The sequence below is a fragment of the Myotis daubentonii genome, chromosome 12 (assembly GCF_963259705.1).
Source record: "Myotis daubentonii chromosome 12, mMyoDau2.1, whole genome shotgun sequence".
In the NCBI taxonomy this organism is placed as follows: Eukaryota; Metazoa; Chordata; class Mammalia; order Chiroptera; family Vespertilionidae; genus Myotis; species Myotis daubentonii.
The window spans coordinates 19,823,807-19,850,600 of NC_081851.1; the positions used below are offsets into that span (position 1 = coordinate 19,823,807).

The window sequence follows — 26,794 nt, forward strand, 5'->3', positions numbered from 1 at the left end:
TCAGATGTCTAGCTTCCAGGACTGTGGTGCTTGGTCATGGCAGCCCTAGCAAAGTAATACGCTATGCAAAGCTGGCGCTTCAAAACCTAAACACTCAGTCGATGAAAAACAACCCCCACACAGAAGAACACGGCGAGGAAACGTACCTGCCTCCAGCCTGGCTCTGGGGCGAGGGGACAGGGAAATTTCCCCCAAATTTGTTACCACAAACGGGCCCTCCTGTAGGCTGCATTCTACATTCAGGCCACCTGCAGGGTCTGCACAAAATTTAAAGTGGTCTCCGGTTGGCAGGGCCCCCAACTAACCGGAGGGAAAAAAGACAAACCCTCTCTGGGGTGTGAAACTTTAGCCAAGTCCCAAAGGGTTCCACCAGTAAAGTTCCAAGAAAATGAGCAGCTTAGAACCGGTGCACGCTCTCTGACCCAGCAGCTCAGCTCCTTGGTGCACACCAACCGCGAGGCACACACGGCATTATCAAAAGACAGAAAAATGTTCACCACAGCGCCATTCGTAATAGCCCCGAATTGGAAACCACTGAAATCTCCCTCAGAAGTAGGACGACAAATAAATGATGGTATATGTTCACAATGGAACACTACACAGCAATGAGAATGAGCTGTGACTACTCCCAGCAACATCTGGGTCTGTGAATGAATTACACAAACAAAATAATGGGCAAAAGGTGCCAGACACGTAAGAATACATCCTATATGATTTCTTTGATATAAAGTTAAAAACCAGACAAAACGAACTGGAGGCTAGGCGAGTGATTGCCCTTGGCGGGTGGGGAGTCCAGGGGCCTCTGGGATGTCAGGACTCTTTCACGGTCTGGATGTCGTGACAGGGGCACGTCTGCTTTGGCAACTGCCTGAGCCCAGGGGTCAGGAGAGAAAGCCTGGCGCTGCCAGTGTCCTAGGCTGGACACTTCGGTTGGTGTACTTTTCCACAGACATGTTATACGCACATACAAAGTTTACTTAAGAATTTAAAAAATAGTGGGGGCAAAGAAGACAAAATAAATACGTAAAATGCAGTGTGTCAAACTATGTGGAAGAAGAGTGGAGAGGAGGACAGGAGCTGCCAAAAAGTGGTCAATCAAATGGCCACCTAAAGCCTTTTCTAGAAGCCCTAGAAGAAATGTAGAATGCAGCCCAGAGATATGACAAATATGGAAGATAGATTAAAAATATGAAGAATAAAATGAGAACTTCCACAGATGGTAGAGTGAATTCAAGAAGGAGATTACAAGAGACAAGGGGAGGGGATCATTTTCAAAGGAAAGTATCATATAATTTTTCAAAATTGTTGGGAGGAATCAGCTTTAGACCCTGGCACAGAGGGGATGATCAGGATGATAAACAAGCAGAGATCCCAGGCTGGGGTTGTCAGATAGGAGCATGAAGACACAAACGGCAATTTTCTTCTTCTACTCTTGGATGGCGTACAAAGGCAACAAGGAGAAGGAAAATAACTCCATTTTCAGCAAAACAAGGAGACAGATATAATCTTCAGACTCAAAATACACCCGAGGACTGCCAAAAGCAACTGTGATTGCCTTAGGAGCCCCAAGGGGTGAAGCCCAGCAGAAGTCACCTGCGGAGACCTGAGGACCAAGACAGACAGCAGGGAGCCCAGCTTGACAGAGCCGAGAGCAGAAAGTGCCAGCAAAAACACACTCCCAGAAGGAACTAGGGAGTCAGATGAGGAAATGGGAGCCAGCAAAACTCAGAAAACAAGTACAAGGAAAACAAAAGCATCACAGAAAGGAAGCTGAGTAGAAAAAGCTGCCCCGGGGAGAGCAGACCTTGCAGATAATGCGGTCAGAAGCATAGAAACCAGAAAAGTGGCCAAAGGAAACGGAAAGCGTCAAGAAGGACTGGGGAGAAAAGGACAGACACAGAAGAAAACCAAGAGCTGTGGAACCAAACGGGGCCCCTGAGTAGGAAACCTAAACAATAGAACATTGGGGGAAGGAGAGTCTTTTTAACAGATGGTGCTGGGGAAAATGCAAAGGAATTCAAAATGGATCATAGTGCTAAATGTAAGACTAAAACTGTAAAACTTTTAGAAGAAAAAAGAGGAGGAAACCTACATGACCTTGGGTTAGGCAAACAATTCTTGGATTGGATATGACACCATAAAAGAAAAAAAAACACGGACTTCTTCCAAATTAAATGTTTGCACATCAAAAGGCACCATTAAGAAAATGAAAAGTGCCCTGGCCAGGTAGCTAGCTCAGTTGGTTAGAGCATCGTCCGGATGTGTGAAGGTTGCGGGTTCATTCCCTGGTCAGGGCACATGCAAGAATCAACCAATGAATGCATAAAAATCTGCAAACAGTTCATGTGGATGAGAATTAACTGCTGACTGCCTAATGAAGTTATAAACCTGAAAAAAAAAAAGTCACAGACTGTTTGCAAGTAATGTATATGATAAAAGATTTGTATCCAGAATACATAAATAACTCTTACAACTTAATAATTAGAAGACAAACAGCCCAATTAAAAAATGGGCAAAAGATGCCCTCACCTATTTGGCTCAAGTGGATAGAGCATTGGCCTGCAGACTGAAGGGTGGCCAGTTCTATTCTGGTCAAGGGCACATACCTCGGTTGCAGGGTCAATCCCTGGAATATGGGAGGGAACCAATTGATGTCTCTCTCTCACATCAATGTTTCGCTCTCTAGCTCTCCTCCTCCCTTCCACTCTCTCTGTAAATCAATGAAGAAAATATCCTCAAGTGAGGATTAACAATAAATAAACAAATAAGGGCAGAAGATTTGTGTAAGCATATCACCAAAGAAGATATATGAATGGTTAAAGAGTACACAAAAAGATGCTTAGCATCGTTAGTTATTAGAAAAATGCAAACAGCCATCAGCCCCTCACCCAGGTTGGCCAGGCACCCCAGTGAGGACCCCCACCCTGAAGGGGGTGTGGCCAGCCTGTAAACAGCCCTCAGCCCCTCACCCAAGCTGGCCAGGCACCCCAGCAGGACCCCCTCAGTGATCCGGGACACCCTTCAGGGCAAATCAGCTGGCCCCCACCCATGCACCAGGCCTCTATCCTATATAATAAAAGGGTAATATGCAAACTGACCCTAACAGCAGAACGACTGGGAGTGACTGGTCACTATGACACACACTGACCACAAGGGGGCAGACGCTCAATGTAGGAGCTGCCCCCTGGTGGTCAGTGTGCTCCCACAGGGGAAGCTCTGCTCAGCCACAAGCCAGGCTGATGGCTGCCAGTGCAGCGGTGGTGGTGGGAGACTCTCCCGCCTCCTCAGCAGCGCTAAGGATGTCCAACTGCAGCTTAGGCCTGCTCCCCGCTGGCAAGTGGACATCCCCCGGGGGCTGCCGGGCTGCCAGAGGGATGTCTGACTGCCAGCTTAGGCCCGATCCCTCCAGGGAGCGGGCCTAACCCAGCAGGTGGACATCCCCTGGCAGACTGTGAGAGGGCACAGGTGGGCTGAGGGACCCCCCTCTCCGAGTGCACCGGGCCTCTAGTGAATCTATATTGATAGCCATCACAGCACTGATTGCCCCCCCAGGGTAGGGAGACTGGCTGAGAAGAGGAATATGACAGCTTTCTGGGGTGATTTATTTTTCTACCCATAGTAGTTATACAGGTGTATGTGTGTGAAATTCCATTTAACTATACACTTAAAATCTTATTGTTTGTAAATAATACCTCAATAAAGAAATAGTCACCATTAAGAGAATGAAAAGCCCAAATTTAGAGAATTATATTTATGGCACACACATCTGACAAAAGGTTGTTGCCAGAAAAAATAATATACAAGTCAATAAGAAAAATACAGCCAAATAGAATAATGGATAAAAGGTATATAGGCTTTTACAGATGGGGAAGAACAAATGTTTGTAAATATGTGAAAAGATGCTCAGCCTTCATTTGTAGTCAGGAAAATGCAAATCAAGATCTTATAAGATACCATTTTACATCCACCAGATTACTTGGGGTGGTGAACACACAATACAATATACAGATGATGTATTATATCATTGTACACCTGAAACCTATATAATTTTATTAACCAATGTCACCCCAATAAATTCAATTATAACATACATTCACCACATTGGCAAAAAATTTAAACTAGGCAACATCAAGTACTGGTGAGAATGCAGAGTAGTAGGAATTCTCATACCACGCTGATGAAAGCGTAATTTGTTATAATTACTTTTGCTTTAAATTTCTCTTCCGGTCCTGGGTTTGTAATTTAGAGGAAGTCTCGGTCTTGTGACCAGGAGACATGTATAAGAATGTTTATAACAAAATTATTATAGTAGAAAAAAAGATACAACCTAAATGTGTACATATACCACATAATTAGAGATGACTTCTACCAAACTTATAGGGAAGGTTATAATCATACAGCAGGGTATATACAGAAATAAACATTAACTTCAGCTACGAATACCAATATAAAATATTAATATTGAGGTGCAAAAACAGATGAACTCAGATTGAAAAGTTCCACTGATATAAAATGAAACAATAGTATGCTCTTTAGGGCTGCACACATAAGTGATTAAGCATTTTTTTTAAAGCAAGGGTGTGGCCCTGGCTGGTGTGGCTCAGTTGGTTGGGCATTGTCCAGTGCACTAAAAGGGTGCAGACTTGATCCTTGGGGGCATGCAGGAGGCAGCTAACCTATGTTTCTCTCTCACATCAACTTTTGTTGTTGTTGTTTTTCTCTCCCTTTCCCTTCCTCTCTCTCTAAAAATCAATAATTAATAAAAAATATTTTTTTTAAAAGCTGGGGTGTCAGTATCATAAGAGTCAGGATCGTGGTTAGTTCTTGGGTAAATGAATCTTGGAAGAATACATGGGTGGCCTCCTAAGAGGCTAACTATTTTCTCTCTTTTAATCTCAGTGCGAGCTGGTGGGTACTACTTTTATTCTTCTTTACACTATATATGCATTTATATACCTTTGTATATTTATTTTATAATTTAAAAACAAGTAGAAGGCATGGCTGAATACTGTGTTCTTTTTACCAGTAGCTTACACAGCCAGACACCACACAAAGGTAAAATCTTTTTTTAAAAATGGCTATGATGGGACAAACAAAATTACAAGTAAACCACAGAACCACCATCATTCAGAACTGCCTGAAATCTGGCTGAACAAAAGTCCTATAACTAGAGAATTAAAGAAGCCACTCAGACTGGTAGGAGAGGTGGAAGTGCAGAACAGACTGGTCCGACACCCACGTGTGGTGGTTTTTTAATCGGGAGGGATTCCTTGGCTATGGTGGTCCCCTGTGAGGAGCAGAAGGTCCCAGCCCCACACCAGACCCCTCAGCCCAAGATTCCATAAAGAAATACCTATAACTTTAGGCTGTAAAAGCCAGCGGGGATTGTGGCTGAGTGACATGGAGGGTTGCTGGAGTCCCAGGCAGTTCCTCTTAAAGGGTCTGCACACAGACTTACTCAGACCCACACTCCCTATGAGCTCCAGCACTGGGGCAACAGCTTGAAAGGATCCAGGGACATAAGGCGAGGAACTAAATTGTCTGGCATCAGGGCAAGAACTAAGGAAGAGCTTTCTCCCAGACAAAAGTGCTGGCACAGGAAGTGGCTGACTTTGCACCACCCAGGAGGCTCCAGAGCCTCTGGTGGTCAGCTTCAGACCATGCCAGATTACAACCCTACCACATCTATTTGAGACACAATGTAAGGGGCAGACTTTGAGAGCTTCAAAGTCCCACTGAGGCAAGTCCTACTCCATAGGCATCTCCTGCACAGCAGTTCTTCTGCTGTAGTCACAGCTGGTCTGCACAGCCAATTGGCCTGAAGCTTAATCCCTCCCAGTGATGCCAACAGCAATTAAGGCTCAACTACCACAGGGCAATGCACACAGCCCACACAGGGGCCCATCTAAAGTGCCCAGCTCAGGTGACAGGGGAGACTGAGCCACTGAGCCCTAAGGAACACCTATTGCATAAGGCCACTTTACCAATTCAAAGAGACATAGTAGGTCTACCTAATACATAGAAACAAACACAGAGAAGCAGCCAAAATGCAGAGACAAAGAAACATGTTGCAAATGAAAGAACAGAAGAAATCTCCAGAAAAAGAACTAAAGTAAATGGAAGCAAGTAAACTACTAGATTCAGAGTTCAAAACAATGGTTATAAGGATGCTCAAGAAACTTAATAAGAACTTCAAGGAACTTAGTGAGAACCTCAGGAAACTAGTGAGGATTTTCAAGAACTTAAGTGAGAACATCAACAACATGAAAAGGGACCAGTCATAAATGAAGGCTATACTAACTGAAATTAAGAATAATTTACAGGGAATCAACAGTAGAATGGAGGGCTCTGAGAATCAAATTAGTGACTTAGAAAAAACACCCAATCAGAAGAGCAAAAAGAATTAAAAAATATGAAGATAGTGTAAGGAGCCTCTGGGACAATTTCAAGTGTACTAACATTTGCATCATGGGTGTACCAGAAGGAGAAGAGAGGGAGCAATAAATTGATAACCTATTTGAAAAAATGACAGAAAACTTCCCTTACCTGGTGAAAGAAATAGACATACAAGTCCAAGAAGCACCGAGTGTCCCAAACAAGATGAACCCAAAAGAGGCCTTCACCAAGACACATCATAATTAAAATGCAAAAGGTTAAAGACAAAGAGAGAATCTTAAAAGCAGCAAGAGAAAAGCTGGTAGTTACCTACTAGGAAGTACCCATATGACTGTCAACTGATTTCTCAACAGAAACTTTGCAGGCCAGAAGGGAGTGACAAGAAACATTCAAAGTGATGAAAAGCAAATAACTACAACAAAGATTACTCTACCCAGCAAAGCTATCATTTAGAACTAAAGGTCAGATAAGAGCTTCACAGACAAGAAAAAGCGAAAGGGGTTCATCACCACCAAACCAGTATTACATGAAATGTTAAAGGGCTCCTTTAAGAAGAAGAAAATAGATTAAAAATAAGAGCAATAAAATGGCAATAAATATATATCTATCAACAATTGAACTTAAAAATCAAAATAACCAAACATGGAATCTAATGCACAAAATAAACTGATGAATATAGTAGAACCAGAGGCATGGAAACATGGAACAGACAGACAAAACTCAGAGGTAAGGGGAGGGGAAGAGATTAACCAAAGAACTTATATGCATACATGCATTACCCATGGACACAGACAATAGGGTGGTGAAGGTCTGGGATGGGGCAGAAACCAGTTGGGGGGGGTGTTAGGGGGGGAAAGGGGGAGGATATCTTTAATACTCTCTACAATAAAGATTATTTTAAAATTCAATTAAAAATAAAATGGTTATAATGGTATGACAAGTTTTTTCATAGCATATCATTACTAAAAGTGGATACAAATAAAAAATTAATAAAAAGTGGAATATTATGCTATATTAAAGAAGCCAGTCTTTCTTCATATTGTATGATTTCATGTATATAAAAGGTCCGGGTTGGGGGTGGGGAGGTGGGGAAATGGTCCAGAATAGGAAACTCTATAGAGACAGAAAAAAGATTAGTGGTTGCCTAAGGTTGGGGAGATAGGAGAATAGAAAGTGACTGCTAGTGGGTACAGGATTTCTTTTTGGGTGATGAATGCTCTAAAAGTGACCATGGTGATGGTGCACAGTTCTGTGAACATATGAAAAACCACTGAATGGTCTCCTTTACATGGGTAAATTGTATGGTATTCTGAATTATATTTTAATAAAGCTGTTCTTAAAAGAACAGGCAGAGAAGAGGAATACAATGACTGCCAGCTGAGAGGAAAACCTCTTAATGGGTGACGAGATGGTGAAGCTGATGAAGGTGAAAGGGAGACCATATTCCACCAGAGCAGCGATTCTCAAACTTTAGCATGCATCTGAATCGTCTGGAGGGCTTGCTAAATCAGATTGTGGGGCTGCATCCCCAGATATTCTGATTCTTTAGGACTGGGGTGGGGCCAAGAATCTGCATTTCTCACAGTTCCCAGGCAATACTGAGGCGGCTGCCTAGACACCGCATTTTGAGGACCGTTTCTCTCTAGTGCCCAGTATGGGTGTCCAATAGGTAGATATTGGATGAGGAGAAATGGATGGATAGCAGGTAGGGAGATGAACAGTGGATGGAAGTTGCATGGATGGACGGGGCTGGTTCAGGGTAGTGGGGGAGAAGATGGGATTGGGGAAGTTGTAGTGTGGAGGACGACTCGAAGCCATGACCTGGTTTCAACTCTTGTGGGCTCAGCACTCAGTAGTTGTGCAATGTTTGGCAGGTGACTTCACCTCCTTGAAGCTCACTTTCCTAATGTGTGAGACATGGATTAACAATGCCTGTGAATGTTCCACGAGCTAATACCCTTACAAGGGTACAGAGCCTGGCATGCAGTGGATGCTCTCCACCTCTTGGCTGGATTTGACTATTACCATCATAGATCACCGGGCTATACTGTGTAGTTGAGACGAGAGGCTTGTAATTCTGGTCCATCTTGTTTCCATAGTGGCCGATGCTGACCTCGAATTGGATCAGGTCCTTAAAGTTGGGCATCATGGTACAGGAAAGGAAGGTGATGCACAGCCCATACTTGAGGCGGTTCTTGTGCTTCTAAAACAATAACCCCCATCCCCCAAAACATAAGCCAGGATGAACAAGGCTATAAAGACAGGAAGAGGGCAAGGATGAGGTGAGCTAGACCATCACTGAAACCCACCCCCACTCAAAGCCTTGCCTTGACTCCTACTCACCTGGCTGATCAAGGAGGCAGTTCCTTCCAGGACCTCCATCACCTGCCCACTCCCGACCCAGCCAACCCTGATTCCTTCCCTTCCTGGAACTGAGCAGGAGGGTCTTCTTGCTGGTCAGGTGAAGCTGTGGTTGGGCCACCTACCTACACCCGTGTTGGACCACACCACTCTTCTCCTTTTGGCTTAAATGCTCCTCTCAGATGAGACTGAGTGTGGGCAGGGGTGCAAGGTAGAGGTTGCACACATACATCCTTTCTTGCCCCTCCTCAAGCCCCCTCCTCCCACCATGCCTCCCTTCTGCTCAGGTGGGGGGGCCTCTTTCTATAGCTCCTCTCTTGTTTCTGTTGCAACCTCTGCCCTACTCTTGCATATTCCTAGCCTGTTCCCTAGCTCAGGTCTCCCCTGACTTAAACATAGCCTCCTTCTCCCCTCAGCTACCACCTGGTCTTGTCCCCCTCCGCTTTCCAGCCAAGTTGCTATACACTTGTCTCCATGCACCACCTGCAACTTCTCTCTCCCGCCTGAGGCAGAAAATGGGCATCAGCTTAGGTCCGCAGTGGTCGGCAAACTGCGGCTCGCGAGCCACATGTGGCTCTTTGGCCCCTTGAGTGTGGCTCTTCCTAAGCCTTAGGAGTACCCTAATTAAGTTAATAACAATGTACCTACCTATACAGTTTAAGTTTAAAAAATGTGGCTCTCAAAAGAAATTTCAATCGTCGTACCGTTATTTGGCTCTGTTGACTAATGAGTTTGCCGACCACTGGCTTAGGGGAATGGGTTTCACTTCTTCTGTCCTGTTAGTTGGTGGCTCTGATCACTCAGAGTCCCTTTGGAACCAGCTCTCTCCTGTAAAGCTCTCTTCCCCTGTAACTGTACCATTTCTCTTGAGCAAGTAGGTGACTCACCTTACTGCCCCCTGACTATTCTCAACACTTTGCTGCCTCAATGGCCTTCCCCTGCCTTCAGGAAGAAATCCAAGCTTCTTAGAATCTTCCTGCTTAACTAGATGACACTTTCCTTCAGCCAAAGCCTTATCTTGTCTTTACTAGGTGCCCTGGCCACCTGGGATTTGGCACGGCAGGACGCTCTAGTGGCTCAGGAAAGACTCAGGTGGATTGACCACCATCCTCATGCACCCATCACCACAGTCAGTTTGTGGCCCCTGATTGGGGTCGGCAGAGGGCCCCTTTCTTCCTGGGTTACCTCTACACTGGTCACTTCCTGGGAGAGGTCCTTTATCCTATTGTCTGGGTGGGACTTGATGTTGGTGACTAACTCCAGGAAGACCCGGCCTCGATACTCCAAACCGTCCTTAACAGAGCTGGGGATACTCTAAGAAAAGAGAGAGGAAAGTGAGGAGAAGGGGGATGAGAGAAACAGAGCAGGCCCATCTCCCAACACCTCTGCAGTAAAGACAGAATTGTCCGGTAAGTTCAACCCCAGGGAGGAATTCCAGACCCCAGATACAGTGTTCCTGGAAACCTCTAGGCCAAGCATGTCAAACTCAAAGGCTAACACAGGCCAAATAAACAAGGTTGAAGTTTATGTGGGCCACAAAAAAGCAAAAGCTTCAATTTTCACAGAAACATAGATTTATTTCGATAGAGACATGCTGAATACAAAGGGCTGAAATAAATGAGTAATCACTAATATAAAATAATAGAAGATTTTGATAAAAATTAATATTTTTTCTTGAACATTAACGTACCAGACACTGAATAATTACACAAATTAATAAGCGTAACGCAAATACACCTATTTTTCTTTTTCTCCGAAAGTAAAATATTTCCTGTTGTGCACACCAAACAGATCAGTCAAGACTAATGACATGGCAATCGGCTGCTAAAATATTTGCTGCTAGTTTTAGTGGAGAGAAATGATGCGCCTGTGCGTAAGATGCGTAAGGGAAATGAATGCAACACGATTATAGTAATCAGTCATTAGTGAACGTTGTAGTTCGTTATTAATAATTATGTATAACAGGATATTGTAAAAATTAAGTTACGAAATTTTTATTAAAACATTTCTTATATACCGTTATATTGGCTGGGCCACAAAAATACTCATTGTGGGCCGCATGTGCCCGCCCGCCGCGAGTTTGACATGCTTGCTAGGCCCTGACCCTTCCTCTGCACCCTTCAGATTGCTCCTCCCCTCCATGTATTTGGCCTGTAGATCCCATAAATGCTTCCTGCTGAGAGGACACAGTGATAACTAGTGTGTGTTCTCCCTGCCTGGCCAATCAGACCATGTCCTGTGCTTTGGCCACAGTGACTGGCCCAAGGGAAGCACATGTGACCTAAGGACACCAATGAGAATGCTTTCCTGGCCCTGCTAGAGAGTCCCGGGAACACAGTGCCAGCATGGAAACCTGACTGCAGTGGGAAAGAATGAGGCCAGGGCTAGACAGCAGCAGAGATGAGAGATGGAGAGAGTGTGAGAGTCTTCTGATGGCACTGAGGTTCTGGCGCCTGCCTCTTCCTCACCCAGAGGCCTTCCCAGCCCCATTCCCTCTTGTAAGTCGATTGGACTTGGTTTTCTGGTGTTTGTCACCAGGCCTAAATAGCCCTAGTGCTTTTCTACATTTACCTTTGCTGCTTCTTTCGTCTCATACATAGGTCCTTTCCACCTGTTGAAAATCTTACCCGGGATCCCATCTCCATGCCCTCCATCTGCTCCTTTCTTGTGCCATGGCACGCATCCCACACATTCACGGCCATTTACGTACAGGCTTCATGTTCTCTACCAGCATGTGGGGGACAGAAACCAGGGCCGGATCCTCCCCAGGCATCTCCCAGGCCCCAGTGCCTCACACATGGTCGGTTTTACCTCCTCTGTTCCCTAGAGTTGACATGAGAGGCTTACAGTGCCTTCTTCTTGGATCTGGAAAGGGGCCTTTTTACCCCCATGGAGAGTCAGAAAGCTGGGGCCAAAGCAGGGTAGGAAACCAGAGTACATTCCTGCAAGAAGAGAGGGTGAGAGGGCGGCCAGGTGCGAGAGGCACTGGAGGGGGGCTGGGGGCTTGCTTGCCTTCTATTTCTGCTCCGGTGGACGAAATCTGGTTGAGTACCAGGCTGACCGTCCCGATTTCACTCCAGAATTTGCCCTTGGGGCTGGAGAGAAGTGCATACTGCTGGCTGAGCCCCTGACCCAGCTCCGATTTCCCCCTCCCCGGCATGTTTTCCAGCCTCCACCCGGTTGCTCACCAGTCCCAGACTTTGAACTTGATGTAGCTGGAGAGGCAGGGCAGCTGCAGGGAGAGGCGAGAGACACAGTGGGTGTGTGTTCCTGCTTGGAGGGTCCAGTCCTCACGGAGACCACAGCACTTGGAAGTCCTGGGTCCAGGTCCAAGGCCTGGCTTCGTTACCAATGAGCCATTAACTACAGCCAAGGTGGATTTACCATGGGAGCTTCTGGACCCTAAGCTTTAGGACCCCTACTTGCATGGATCCTTGCAAGGCCCTGGGAGAGGATAGGGCTGTGTCCCATGATCATTTGTATTATTGGTCTTCAAACGGCCCGCTAATTGCATAAGCTCAGGACCCGTGAGCCTGGACTGTGATTTCACGACTACAGTCCTCACACAGCCCAGCAGAGTGTAATTACCAAATCCTCTCATGGGGGGAGTCTTGAGCCTAGAATGTCTTGATCATATCCGCAGTTAACTTCAACCAGTGGGCCATCTATCTCCATAAAGAGTAAACAACAATGGTTATCCATGGACTGGGGGAAGGGGGGTGTCCCATATCCCCTGACCTGTACTGAATGATCTCCTGTACCAATTGAGTCCCAACAACCTAGCTAGGTGCTATTCTTAGCCCCATTTTCAGACAGGAAAACTGAGGCACAGAGAAGTTGAATTCCTGAAGTTCTCATGTTAGGTGCAAGGGCTGATGCAGCCTCAAGCTCCTGACAACACTGCCTAAGCCCAGGGAGGGCTGGGACTGTCCCTATTCGCAGACAGGAAATGAGGCCCAGAGAAGCAGAGGAACTTGTTCAAGGTCACACAGTAGGGGGTGGAGTCAGGATTGGAACCCATGCTTCTGAGTTATATCTCTACTCTGCTATAGGGTTCCTTTCATTAAGAGAACAATAAAGTCCAGCTGCCGGGTTGAGGTCTGAGTTGGTCCCCCATCTTCTCAGCCAGGGCCTCTTCTTCCCTCATAGCAGTTCCTGGGGCCCTGCTGGGGTCCTTCCAGTTCTCCATTCTCCTCGTCCATGCCCCCCTCACTGTGCAGGCTGGGGCCCAAGGGGAGGTAGGGAAAGGCTTTCCGGTTGAACAGCTGGGTATTAAGAAATGAGGAATTACCCAGGTTAAGGAAGGACATTGGAAGTGGAGACATGAGCACCAGCAGGCACCCAGGTCTTCCAAAGTTATGAATCCACCAAATTCAAATTCATGGGTAAACTACCTTTCCATCTTCCCTGTTGGAAATTCTCTTCCCACTTCCTTGCCTTGACTCCCCTCCTGTCCTGGGGCCCCTGGACTATAAAGTGGCACACCCCCATTTCAGTAGCGCTCCCCCTGCAGTCTGCCTTGCTGGGGCCCTGACCAGCTGGCCTCAGATGCTACCGTTCGTGGAGGATGACTACATCCGGCCACATCAGAGTGAGGCGCACATCTTTCTGCTGCATTTCCAGAGGACCAGTAATCATCAGGCCTGCATCCAAGTGGTCCCCGTCCTGGACATTGTGTCCTGTCAGAAATGGGTGAGGGCCCAGGGGATGCACGGATGCCTTTAACTGTTGGAAGGCCCCTTCAGGGATGGAGGAGGCCTGGCCTGGGCCACTGGTTCTGAGCCTAATGGCAGCTGAGCATCTGAGGGTCCTGTCTCATCAGAGGTGGAGGTGAGCTTGGCAAGGGTGGGGGATGAACCTGGCCCTCTAAGCTCTCCTCCTACTTGATGAGTCTATAAAATCACCCAAGGCAGTAGGGATTAGGTGGGATGGTTAAAAATGATGACTCACCAGGAGGAGACTGGGGAAGCTGCTAAGAGAGCGAGGAGGAGGGGCCAAAGGAGGGAAGAGGGGAGCTCTTTAGCTAATTTCATGTCACACAAACGTAAGATAAGGAACCCAAACACCCTCTGGGTGGCCAAACGGATGGCACGCAGCGTTCTGTGCCTTGCGCTCATGAGAGTGCTCAAGTTCTCTCAGACTTGCCCCACCTCGGTTTGCACACGGCTCTTGGAAGCCTGGCTGCCAGGGCTGGAAGAGAACCAGCATCCACACCATTGACAAGTGACCGAGAAGGACTGCAAGGCTATAAAAATCAGGCCTCAGAACCCCACACCAAAGAGCCTCTTGGGCATTTAGGGTAGAAACAAATAGTCCAACCACATGTAGCCCAGAATGTGGGCCCATGGTACCTCTAGGCCAGTGATGGCGAACCTTTTGAGCTTGGCGTGTCAGCATTTTGAAAAACCCTAACTTAACTCTGGTGCCTTGTCACGTATAGAAATTTTTTGATATTTGCAACCATAGTAAAACAAAGACTTATATTTTTTATATTTATTTCATATATTTAAATGCCATTTAACAAAGAAAAATCAACCAAAAAAAAATGAGTTTGCGTGTCACCTCTGACACGCGTGTCATAGGTTCGCCATCACTGCTCTATGCCATCAACAAAGAGCTGACATCCTGTCCTGGGCATTTGGCCTAGGAGATAATTCATACTACAGTTTAGAACGAGTCTTTAAAGTGGTTGCTTTGTTACTTAATGTCAGTGAAAGGACACGTTTAAGTTTTCTGGAATGGTCCGTTGTATGGCCCACTTATTTATTAATCCTGGATGTAGTGAGGTTTTCCCTTATAGTCCTGGGCTTCCTCGTGCTCCCTATCAGGCAGAGCCCTCCCCCTCACGTGCTTCTTGGCCCCTCCTTTCCCCTCACCTACACACACCAACACCCAAACATCCTTTCCGTTTGCGGGGCAGGGGAGGCGGGCGGGCATGATGGGAGGGTCATACCTGAATCTGTAAGGTCAGGATCTCGTTCCAGATCGGGTTCTCGGTTTGGGTCTTCACCTGTGTCTTCAGCTGGGAACATCCCAAAGCAGTGTCAGTGCCAACCTGTCCCCTGCTCCCTCCCCAGGCCTCACCTTCCAGCCCTTCTGGTCTGCCCACAGAAGGACGCTGTCTGTAGCCCAGGGATAATCATGGGACTCCCTGGCCTAACGACACTTGGACAACTTCTCACCGGCTACAACTTTAGTCCTTTGTGCACCTACCCAGGTCCAGATTCCTTAACACATTAGATTATGTTAGATGAACTCTAAGATCCCAACAGAAAAGTGATCAAAAGAGCTCCAACAGCAGCAGCACACATGGTACCTCTTATCGAAGCATCATTTTAAAATCTAGTCTTAATCTAAGCAATCACGCCAGAGAACTCAAAGGGTAGTGGACTGGTTAAACTTTTTAATACACACTCAGAAAAACACTGACATATCAAACATTTTGAAAAATATGTTTCATCTATCGCTCAAGATCATCATATCTTGATCCTGAATCCAAACAGTGCTCGGAGTGGTGGTCCTAAGGTATGTCCACCAGCCCTCTGGCACTACTTCCTTCAAAAGGTGAACACTAACTAACCCCTCCCCTTATACTAGTATATGGGCTGGGCTTAATGACTTCTAAAAGGTAGAACATGGTGGAAATGATGGTTTTTAAATTCTGAGACAAACCTATTTAACTTTAGCCCAGCATTCACCGAATTTGAACGTAGGATCCTTTTTGCACAAAGCATCCATCAGCACACTTTGGAAAATGCTACTCTGTTCGTAGAAGTTCATGGAATGTCAGCATGAACTCTCTTGCTAGAACCCTCAGTTTACAAATGAAGGAACAGCGGCTCAGAGGGACGGCGCCGGGTTCAGTGAGGCTCATTTGCAGCATGTTGCTTCATTCAGTCACTCACGCATCAGGCATTTGTATCTTTGGTTTTCAGGGGGCATCTTCTCCTTGCTGGGCACTGGGCACAGCTCTGCGAGGCAGTGGCTGAGCCATGGCTCCACCTTCACAGAGGTCCTGGTCCAGTGGGATCATGTGGCCCTTTAATGGAAGAACTGGGAGATGCTTCCTGGGGTCCTGCCTACCAACCGAGTCTTACCCCCACACTATTTTTTTCTAGGTGAGCATTTCTCTAAGCCACACACCCTTTCTACACTTACCTTTTCCCCAATTAGTTCCACTTCCAACATTGGACTCACTAAATGGTGTTTCTCTGTGAACAAGAAGTTAAAGATTTCTGAGACAACAGCATTTTTTTTTTTTTTTTTTTTTTTTGGACAAGGAAATGGAGAGGTGATTGAACAACTTAAAACCCTCCCCCATAATGTGGTTCGGCGCTCCCATTTTCACTGTCTCTGTGTGTGCTGTTCGGTGTCATGACTCATAAAGGCAGAGGGAGAGGGCTTTGCTCCTGAGTGAACCTCTGCTCCTGAGCATCAGAACCAGGTCAGGAACATACGGCCCAATTTAATGGGTGTGATGGGGTCTCCATAAAACAACTCTTGGTGGATTTTAGCTTCACTCTCTCCCTCACCCCAGATCTTAGATTAGCATCCATATGGAACAGCCAACAACGATGGGGACCTAGGGTGCCACCATGTAGGGCACCTCAGAGTTGCTTCCTCCCTGCCACCCTGACTCTCACTGAGGTGAAGGTCCTCTGCGCAGTAGATGAAGAATTGTAAGTAGGCCAAGTTCATTGGGACCATTGCTGACTTGAAGATCTGAATTTTGGCGTCATCGGCATCATAGGGCAGCTTTTGATCTACCTGGAGAGACCAGAGAGCTGACAGGGTCAAAGTTGCAGGGAGGTCACGGCCAAGGCCACTGTGGGGAATAAGTGGACAACTCTGAGGTGACACTGGGGACAAATGAAAGCATGTGAAGGCCCAGGGGTGCCCCGCAGAAGCAGACAGGGTAGGAAATGTGACTCGGGCATGCGGGCAGCCTCACCAGGGCCTGGTCTCCCACACCGAGCGCACAGATGGTGACCTTCAGGTAGCCTCGCACACCACTGTTGGGTTCATTTGGCTGGCAGAGGCCTAACCACCTCCTCTGGAGTGCGTGACCTGGAGAGGCAGAGGGTCCGTGGGAGACCAGCTTCCAGTCTCCATTATGCTCCCCTGAAACCAGGCTTTGTTTGTGGGGGAGAGGGGTGCGGAAACATGGCTCATATATTGGTTGCTATCTAGTAGTAGGACAATGAGAGTCACTCCTACCATTAAGCCAAGATAGTGCACTCACCAGGCTGCCAGCTAATGCCTTTAGAAAACAGGGACCCCTCTTTCTCATTCTGGGAACATACAGTTGTTACTGTCCTGGTATGAGAAAGACAAGAATTCTCCCCAACTTTAAGTCCCAACCTTATCCTGGTATGTTATGGCCAGGTCACAGAGGAAAACTCTGCTCAAACTTCAATTCCCTAATGAACTCAAAAATAGAAAGTCAAGGCTGGCCCTGGCCAGGTAGCTCAGTTGTTTGGAGCATCATCCCAATACTTCACGGTTACAAGTTCAATTCCTGGTCAGGGCACATATAAGAGTCAACCAATAAATACATAAGTAAGTGGAACAACAAATCAATGTTTCTCTCTCTCTTTCTTTCTCTCTCTTTCATCAATAAATAAAAAAATAAGAAAGTCAGCCCAAAGCTGCATTAAAATATTAGCATTTGATCCAAAGGGATTTCTTCAGTTTTAAAGAGAAAGATGTTCTTATAAAACAAGATAAAATGCCATGAAGTACCATAAAATATTGTCAAGTGTGGAAGATAATTCACACCCTTAAATACCCTTCCCCATATGTTGAACATACAGAGATTTTGTGATGTCTTGACACATGGCCTGGTTTTTCTGGGAAGGCACACATATTTGCAACAACTATTTACCTACCTTGAGAGTGGTAGATAAAACCAATATCTGTCTGAAAAGACAAGTGTGGAATAAAGATTAGTTAGAACCTCCAGCCAAGATTTGTAATACCATCTACGCTGATGACAATATTAGCCCCTTGACCTGCCCTTACTTTTTAAATCTTTGCAACAAGCTAGAAGTTGGTCCATGTCTCCTCCATTCCACAGAGGAAGATAGTGAGTTTGAGGGAAGTGCTCAAATCTTCCAGCTAGTAAATGGGGAGGCCTGGATTGGAAGGACACTTAACCACCAAGCAGCACTGCCTGGCAACACAGCATTGGCCCTGGGTGTGGGAAGGGCTCCTCTTGTCTGGGGAAGAGAATGGTCAAGAAAGTTGTTGGCAGAGAGACTATGAGTTTTCCCTTTTCCTGTGAGAAGGTTTCTGACTGAGGCTGGAGGGATGTGGTACAGCATTGATGTGCTATGGAGCAAGGCCACCCCTGTAGCTTACATCTGAAGGGTCCCCAGAGCAGTCCCCAGATCCTGCGTGTTAGGCCTGCTTTAAAACCAGCTACCTGCTTGGATCAAGTAGGCCAAGATTTCTTAGATGCAACAACAAAAACACAATTTATAAAAGAAATCTGGTAAATTGGGCTTCATTGAAATTTAAAAACCTTCTGCTCTCTGAAAGACACTATCAAACAAATGAAAGGACAAGTCATATACTGGCAGAAAATATTTCCAAATCATATATCTGATAATGGACTTAAGAATGTATAAGACAACTTCAAGACTCAATAGTAAGACAACAACACAATGAAAACAAGCAAAAGATTTGAACAGACATTTTGAACAGATAAAGAAGATATATTCATGCCCTGACTGGTTTGGCTCAGTGGATAGAGCGTCGGCCTGTGGACTGAAGGGTCCTGGGTTCGGTTCTGGTCAAGGGCGTGTGCCTTGGTTGTGGGCACATCCCCAGTGGGGCGGGGGGGGGGGGGGTGGTTGGGAGTGGTCCGGGAGGCGGCTGATTGATGTTTCTCTCTCATTGATGTTTCTGGCTCTCTATCCCTCTCCCTTCCTCTGTATAAAAATATCAATAAAAATATATTTTTAAAAAAGAAGATATATTCATGACAAATAAGCACATGAAAAGATGTTCAACATCATTAGTCATCAGGGAAGTGTATCACCATGAGATACAACTACACATAATTAGAATGATAAAATAAAATAAGATGGACTATATCAAGTGTTGATGAGAACGTGGAGCAACTGGAACTCTAATATACCTCCGGTGGGAATATAAAATGATAAAGCTCGTTTGGAATTTTAGAAAAACACCATTAAGAATTTTCTTTAGTCCTACCCAGTTTGGCTCAGTGAATAGTGCATTGGCCTGTGGACTGAAGGGTCCTGGTTGAGTGTACATATCTCAGTTGCAGCCCTGGTCGGGGCATGTGCAAGAGGCAACCAATCGATGTGTCCTCTCACAATGATGTTTCTCTCTCTGTTTTGCCCCCTCCCTTCCACTCTCTCTAAAAATCATTGAAAAAATATCCTCTGGTGAGGATTAACAAAAACAACAAAGTTAACCATACACCTACCATTAGAGCTAGTCATTCTACTTCTACATATCTACTCCAGAGAAATTAAAGCATATGTCCACTCTAAGATTTATACATCAACTAGAGGCCCAGTGCATGAATTCGTGCACAGGTGGGGTCTCTTGGCCTGAACAACGATCGTGGCCGATTGGGCCAGCCGGCCAGGGTGAGGGAACACGGGAGGTTGGCTGTGGGAGCACACTGACCACCAGGGGGCAGCTCCTGCATTGAGCGTCTGCCCCCTAGTGGTCAGTGCATGTCATAGCGACTGGTTGACTGGTCGTTCAGTCAACTGGTCATAACAGTTGCTTAGGCTTTTATATATATAGATATTATAGCAGCTTTATTGTAATAGCCAAAAGCTGAAAATAATCTAAATGTTCATCAACAGATGAATGGATAAACAAACTGTGGTATAACCATATAATGAATACTACTCAGCAATATAAAGAAATGAACTATTGATATATGAAACATGGATGAATCTCAAAATAATTATGGTGAGTGAAAGCGGCCAAATAAAAAAAAAGTGCATACTGTATGATTCCATTTTTATGAAGTTCTAGAAAGTACAAAGCAATCTATAGTTACAGAAAGCAGACCATTGGTTGCTTGGGGATGGGAGGGAGTGAGTTGGGGGTTAGAGGCAAAAACTGCAAAGGCGACAAGGAAACTTTTGGGGATGATTGATGTTACAGATATGTTCATTATCTTGATTATGATGGTGGTTTCCCAGTGTATATATATTTTTTAAGGTATCAAATTATAGCCAAAACCGGTTTGGCTCAGTGGATAGAGCGTCGGCCTGGGGACTGGAAGGTCCCAGGTTCGATTCCGGTCAAGGGCATGTACCTGGGTTGCGGGCACATCCCCAGTAGAAGATGTGCAGGAGGCAGCTGATCGATGTTTCTCTCTCATCGATGTTTCTAACTCTCTATCTCTCTCCCTTCCTCTCTGTAAAAAATCAATAAAATATATTTTTAAAAAAAAAAAGGTATCAAATTATATATTTTAAATATGTATAATTCATTGTATGTCAATTATACCTCAATAAAGCTGGAAGAAAACAAAAAAAACTCAGTCACCCCTAAAAAAAAAACACCCAAAACTTCAGTCATCCCTAATGAAGCAGTAGATCTAGGCCAGTGATGGCGAACCTATGACACACATGTCAGAGGTGACACACGAACTCATTTTTTTGGTTGATTTTTCTTTGTTAAATTGCATTTAAGTATATAAAATAAATATCAAAAACATAAGTCTTTGTTTTACTATGGTTGCAAATATCAAAAAATTTCTGTATGTGACACGGCACCAGAGTTAAGTTAGGGTTTTTCAAAATGCTGACACGCCGAGCTCAAAAGGTTCGCCATCACTGATCTAGTCATTGGTCATCAATAGCTGTTACCCACATAAACGGAGAGACCAACAGACATTCTGTGCCTCCTGCTGAAGCCATCTTGCCAAATAATTGACCTAAGTCTGGTGACGCCTCCTCGAGATGAAAAACCTGGGCAGAGGGACCTGAGAACTGATCCCCTGGAGATGCAATCAGCAAAATCCAGATGGGGAGGGGCAGGGGGACTCTATAGGACAAATTTGTTTCTTCAGTAAATAAATTGGAAGGAAAAAGGGGGATGGGACCAACAGAATAAAAGAGTCCTGATAATACATTTTAAGCAACTGCAATGTATGCACCTGGTTTGAGCAAACTGTAAAAGGAATTCACAAGACACTTGGGGGAATTTGAACACCAAATTAGAAAGGTTTTTAATTAGATGCAATAGTCATATTTGTTTGCTTAATAAGATATGTTTTAGAACTACACACTGAAATATTTAAATTAAACTATCATGTTCGAGATTTGATTCAAAGTAATTCAGTGGGGCTGGGGAAATGGGCTGGGTGTGGATAAAAACCCAATTGGCAATGAATTGGTGAAACTGAGTGATGAGGAGGTGGGAATTTATACTATTCTCTCTACTTCTGTGTATTTTGAAAATTTCCAAAAAAAGTAACATTTTTTTTTAAAAGCTCAGGTTTTTTCTGCCCTCTGTATTTTACTCAGCAATTCATATGAGTGGTTATTCTCTGAAAATTTCACAGTGGCCTTTGTCAAAAGCACAACGTTTTTGATCTCCTGCTAGTTACTCTCTAGATTTGTAATTTCTAAGCCTGCACTGTGGCTTGGAGAATAAGACGTTGGGGGGGGGGGGGGAGCAGTTCATGACTGTTCATGTGCTTATTACAAGTAGTGAGAAAGTAACCTGACTTTAATTTGTCCTAAATTTGCCTTTTTCCAAGGGTGATGTTGGGCATATTCTCTACCTTTCCCCTGCACTCAGTACTTTAAGAATGCTGTTTTTACACCAACCAGTCTGGCATAGTAAGAGATGGAGCCAAGAAGCTAGTTGATAGGAACTCAAAAGTCCGACAACAACTTTCGGAATCCTGGGCACCTGGCTACAGAATCTCAACTGGACCTCCTGGCTTCTCCCTCCAGTTGGACCCCTCTTAATGTGCTTTCTGGCACTCATCTTTGGCCCATGCACCCTAAGAGCCTTTTCCTCCTTCTTCCAAAACCACATTCAGGCAATTGCCAATAGATCTACAGGGGAAGTGATGCTATTCCAGACCTACACTAGATATCCCCTTCCTCAATCACCGATTAATTAGGGACATTTCTACATCCCACCTAAGCATGAAGAAGTTACAGAAGAACGAGATCGGCCTCCTTCATCAACCCCAGCTTATAGGAACCCCAGCTTACAGGAAAAAACAAGACCGGCTGGAATGTTAGGCACATTCTTTATTCTGTGCTCCATTATACCCAGCTTGGGGCTCTCGTCCCTCCCGGCTGTTTTCCTGTTATTCTTATTACAGATTTCAAAAGACATGATCAAGGGCTTTCAGTTTCCAGTAAAGAGCCTTACCCAGTTTCCAATGGACCACCTACACCCGCCCTCCCACCCGCACCTGGTCTGACCTTTACGGTAGAGATAAATATCCCACTCCCCTTACTCCGGCCTGCTGAAGGCACTTTGTTCTCCCCCTTCTGTTGCAAATGTAACAATAAATTTATAATCTTTATCAGTTTCGGCCTCATGTGTTCCTCCTTCAGCGATCCTAACAGGTGAAGTGCTTTTCTGTGGGTTGCCAGATTTAATACAGATGCCTGCTTAAATTTGAATAAAAATACAGATGCCTGCTTAAATTTGAATTGCACGTACACCATGACTACTTTTCAGTATACGTTTGTCCCCTGCAATATTTTGTGAGGAGCCATGCAGTATTTGGGACATATTTCTATTTACAAGGTACCTGTTGTTTAAGACTCAGATTTAACGGGGCATCCTGTATTTAACCTGACAACCCTACCTTTTCTGATCTTCCTGGATTTGGGGAATCTTTGCGTAGCCCTTTGTGATGTGTAAACTTTCCTCATCTCAGCCTGTGTCTTTCCAAAGCAAGCCTTTCACTCTGTCCTCACAGGTAGCAGCCTTTCCTATTTCTTTGACAATTAGGTTGGCCTTTTGGATCCTCTGCTTCCACTTCCTGGAGACAGAGGCTTTAATCCTCACGACAACCCTGTGGCTGAGTAAGTGATCACCCTCCTTTGGAGACGAGGAAGCAGGGGCTCAGAATGCCTTGTCTAAGTCACCCAGTAGGTAGATGAATTCCTTTCCTGTCCTTGTGGGTGGAGCCCAGGGTGGGTGGGTCTCTATGACCCTTCCCCAAACCTCCCCCTTCCTCCAGTGCTCACTTGGAATCTCCCGATCTCCGAATTGGCTCTTATCACTGAGGAATTCAGCACCTGCAGGGGAAGAGCCGGAAAGAGTTCAGTTTACACAGCCCAGTTTCCTCCTCGCCCAGGGCAGGAACTGCAAGGGCGCATCCCCGTAGCCGATTCTGTACATCCACATCGGGTCTCTTCTCATTCTCAGAGAAACCCTGTGGGGTTCCCGTTTTTAGTTCCATTTTCCTGGTGAGAAAATTGATTAAAGAGGCCAATTCACTTGCTCAACCCAAGGATCGACACAAAGCCAAGCGTCCCACTCGACTCTCTCACCACCTGCTGTCGGGGTGGCTCCTATGTGCCTGTATTCCCACAAATGTGGAAACTCTTGGAGGGGTGGCCTCCTCTTTCTCCTCAGCCCTGTGCTGGGACATACGAGGCATCTGGTAAACACGTGTTCACCACTGTTCCCCGGTTCCCTCTGGTAGAAGAGTGGAATGTGGCCCCCCGAGAGGATATTAGAGGGGTCCTCTGGTGGCATGAGAGTCCTGGCAGATGGAGAGACGCTGCTTTGTTCACCTCCATGTCCAGGTCAGGGCCGAGCAGTTGGCATTCCATATTTGCTGAATGAATGAATGAATGAATGAATGAATGAGGGTCTGGGCTGCAGGAGAGCGAAGGTGGTGGTGGAGATGCTGCCCTGGGCTCAGAAAGACCATCTGAGGTGATCTGGCTCTAAGGGTGGGGCTGGGGAATGAAGTGCTTCCCCGAATTGAGGTACAAGAGAGTGGACCCATCTTTTCTGGTTCTTTACCTGGATTAAGATGGTGTAATCGAAGAACTTTGCAGGAATCTCATGGAAATTCTGGAAGAAGATCTGAAGGACAGGATGGGGATGGAGTTAGTTCTCAGTGAGCCTAAAGGCTCAGAGTGGTGGGCTTCTTCCTGTCATGTGCCCATTTCAATGTCCCTCAGCGCATACTGCCCTCACGCTCCCCCCCAGGAAGCAGAGGCCTGCCGGCTCCTGGAGGGTTTTCTGCCTGGAAAAAGGGCAGGGGTGGGGGATTCCCACAGAACCTGTTGTGAGCAGCCGGAGGCCCAGCTAGCCGCCCTGGAGTGGAGAGTGGAGCCTCTTTCTCCTTCCAGATTGCCCTGTGAGCCCCCTCCACCACCATTCCCTGCTGCAGTGAGAACTTCCTTTCCAAATGCAAACCTGGCTCTGTCACTCTCCTGCTTCAGTCCCTCCGTGGCTCCCAAGTGCCATTCATGACAGACCCCAGGGCATTGTGCAGGCTTCCCTCCCCTCATCTACAGTTCTATCAGTCATTCCTGCAAATTATCCATCTGTGGCCCCAGTGCCAAGCACAGTGCTCCACCCTCTGTAGGTGCTCAGTAAATGTCTGTGGAACACATGAACACACTCCAGTCAAGGAGCAAGCTGGCTGCCTGCCTGCGGGAACTGCTCAGCTCGACTGACTCAATTGGCCAAAGTGCCCCATTCAGCCCTGAAGGGCACGTGCAGCCCACCTCGTTGAAGAAAGGGTTGTTTCCCATCCTGGTACGTGTGTGGTATTGATGGCCTCCAATGACCACCTTCACCAACGGCTTGAGGTTGTTGCCCATGAGCTGGCGGGCTTCAAACACCTTCACTTGGACCTACCGGGGACACAATGAGACCCTGATGTTGGGGACTTGGGCTCCCCTTCTCCCACAGGGATTCTCTCTAAAAGACCCAAGTGTTGTGATGAGAAACCTCTGCTGTGGCAAGGAGAGCCCACAGGGAGAGGGCTGGCAGGAGCTGGGCCCGCCTGCCTGGAGCCACGCCTGGGGACGGCCATGACTCTGTGTCCTTCCGGGAACTGTCACCTCCCCTGCTTTGTCCTTGTCATCTTGTGTGGATTTCGTTTTGCTTCTCCACTGGTATGGGCTTGTTACAGAATAAGAAAAAAAGTCTAATGTTTCTGTTTGTTGTTGTTGTTGTTTTCCGTTAATCCTCACCCGAGGATATTTTTCCATTGATTTTTAGGGAGAGAGGAAGAGAAAGGGGAAAGACAGAGAGAAACATTGATGTGAGAGAAACACATTGATTAGTTGCCTCCTGCACATGTCCCAACCACGGCCTGGGCCGGGAAGGAGCCTGCAACCAAGGTACGTGCCCTTGACTGGAATCGAACCCGGGACACTTTGGTCCGCAGGCTGATGCTCTATCTACTGAGCCAAACCAGCTAGGGCTCTGTTTGTTGATTTTTACTTATTTTTCTTTTTTATAAATTTTTATTGATTTTAGAGAGAGAGAGAGGATGGAGAGGGAGGGAAGGAGGGAGGGAGGGAGGGAGAGAGAGAGAGAGAGAGAGTGAGAGAGAGAAAGGAAGAGGGAGAGAGAGAGATCAATGCAAAAGAGAAACATTGATTGGTTGACTCCCATCCATGCCCAATCTGGGTTATGTGCCTTGCCCGGGAATCGAACTGGTGACTTTTCAGTGCATGGGACAATGCTCAACCAGCTGAGCCACATTGGCCAGGGCTGGTTTTTATTTACCTATGATCTTCTTAAGGAATTTAAAATTTTTAAGTTTCATGCAGTTGAATCTACAATCTGTGGTATAATCTCTGCTTTTATGTACTTTACCAAGACTCAGTAAAGAGACTGTGACATCTGAGCCTAGAATGAGAAGCAGGAGGGATAGGAGCAACTTGGAGCCATGTAAGATCCAGGCTGGCTGAGCCGGGGTGAGAAGAAATAGCAGTGGCAGTCTTGGGAGCTTGCCATCTGACTATAGGCAGTAAATAGCATACAGGGCTCCCAGGCCAGGCTGTGGATCCAGTCATTCTCCATGAGGTCTCCTGTGTCTCCATCAACTCCAGGAGCCTTTCAGAGACTAACACGTCCGCAGCTACCTGAGCATCAGAGACAAGAGTGGGCCAAACTAGGCTAACAGTCCTCATGCCAGCATCTTGTCCTTATCACTATGCCATAGGAAGGGGCGTGACACAGGCACACTGATATTCTTCTCTCCTGTGGTAAACTAGCCTGGTGAAAAGAATGGGGCCCACAGGCAGAGGGAAGGTATTCCAAAGGCAGCACGTGCAAAGGCCTGGAGGCTAGAGAGAGGCTTGAGATGGGGACTGTGAGTTGTCCAGGATGCTAGAGCAGGGTGGCAGGGGCAGGGAGAGGGTAGCTTGGAGGGGCAGGCTGGTGCATGTAGGACCTGGGAAGCCATTGTAAGGAGTTTGGCTTTTGTCCTGGGGACACTGGAGTGTACTTATTTTTAAGGACATTTTTAACCAGGTGGGTGGCGGATGAGAATGACATCTTTGAAAGACCACTTTGACTGAAGAATGGACAGGAGAGAGCTGGAAGCCTGGTGTTTGGCCCAGGGAAGCGATGGCTCAAGCCAAGGAATGGAAGTGGTGACAGAGAAGTAGGAGCAAGTCAGGTTGGCCTTGGTCAGTGGCTGGATGCAGGGAGTGGGGTGAGGAAGAGGAGTAGTCAAGGTTGACTCCCAGCCTCCTGAGCAAGTGGCAGGCTGAGGCAGGCAATACCATGGCAGAAACATTAGGTCACAGGCTTGAGACTAAAGGGAAGTTGGGGATTGCAGAATTCACAGTAGAACCCGTGGACCTTCCCACGGATCCACTCAAACTCCCTTCAACCTCTCCCAGTCAGCTAATTTGACCTTGGATGTGGCTAGCCTAATGTTATCAAGAATTCCGTGGGCTCCTGTAGGGCAGGGCCCAGGCGTTCTGCCCTGTCTCCCAGGCACCTGCCAGGACCTGCTGGTGCACAGCCATCAGTGCCTCCTATTGCCCCACGGGGACCGTCTCTAGCTCCAGCTCTGTGCAGA

The 26,794-nt window shown here is 46.4% G+C and overlaps 1 protein-coding gene and 1 non-coding gene across 2 annotated transcripts in view; one reads left to right on the forward strand and one right to left on the reverse strand.

Moving 5' to 3' along the window:
* The window catches only part of FER1L5 (fer-1 like family member 5), a 54,780-nt gene that overhangs the window by 18,339 nt on the left and 9,647 nt on the right, over positions 1-26,794 (reverse strand). Inside the window, 13 exon segments of the mRNA XM_059660799.1 lie at positions 8,422-8,599; positions 9,943-10,071; positions 11,605-11,699; positions 11,770-11,852; positions 11,946-11,989; positions 14,711-14,779; positions 15,916-15,968; positions 16,401-16,524; positions 16,709-16,824; positions 17,646-17,676; positions 22,977-23,027; positions 23,764-23,826; positions 24,477-24,605. Of these exon segments, the coding sequence (XP_059516782.1) occupies positions 8,422-8,599; positions 9,943-10,071; positions 11,605-11,699; positions 11,770-11,852; positions 11,946-11,989; positions 14,711-14,779; positions 15,916-15,968; positions 16,401-16,524; positions 16,709-16,824; positions 17,646-17,676; positions 22,977-23,027; positions 23,764-23,826; positions 24,477-24,605 (1,165 nt within the window).
* Positions 4,996-5,106, forward strand: LOC132214092 (small nucleolar RNA SNORA15). The gene has a single exon (XR_009448187.1). It is a non-coding gene; the product is annotated as a small nucleolar RNA SNORA15 (small nucleolar RNA).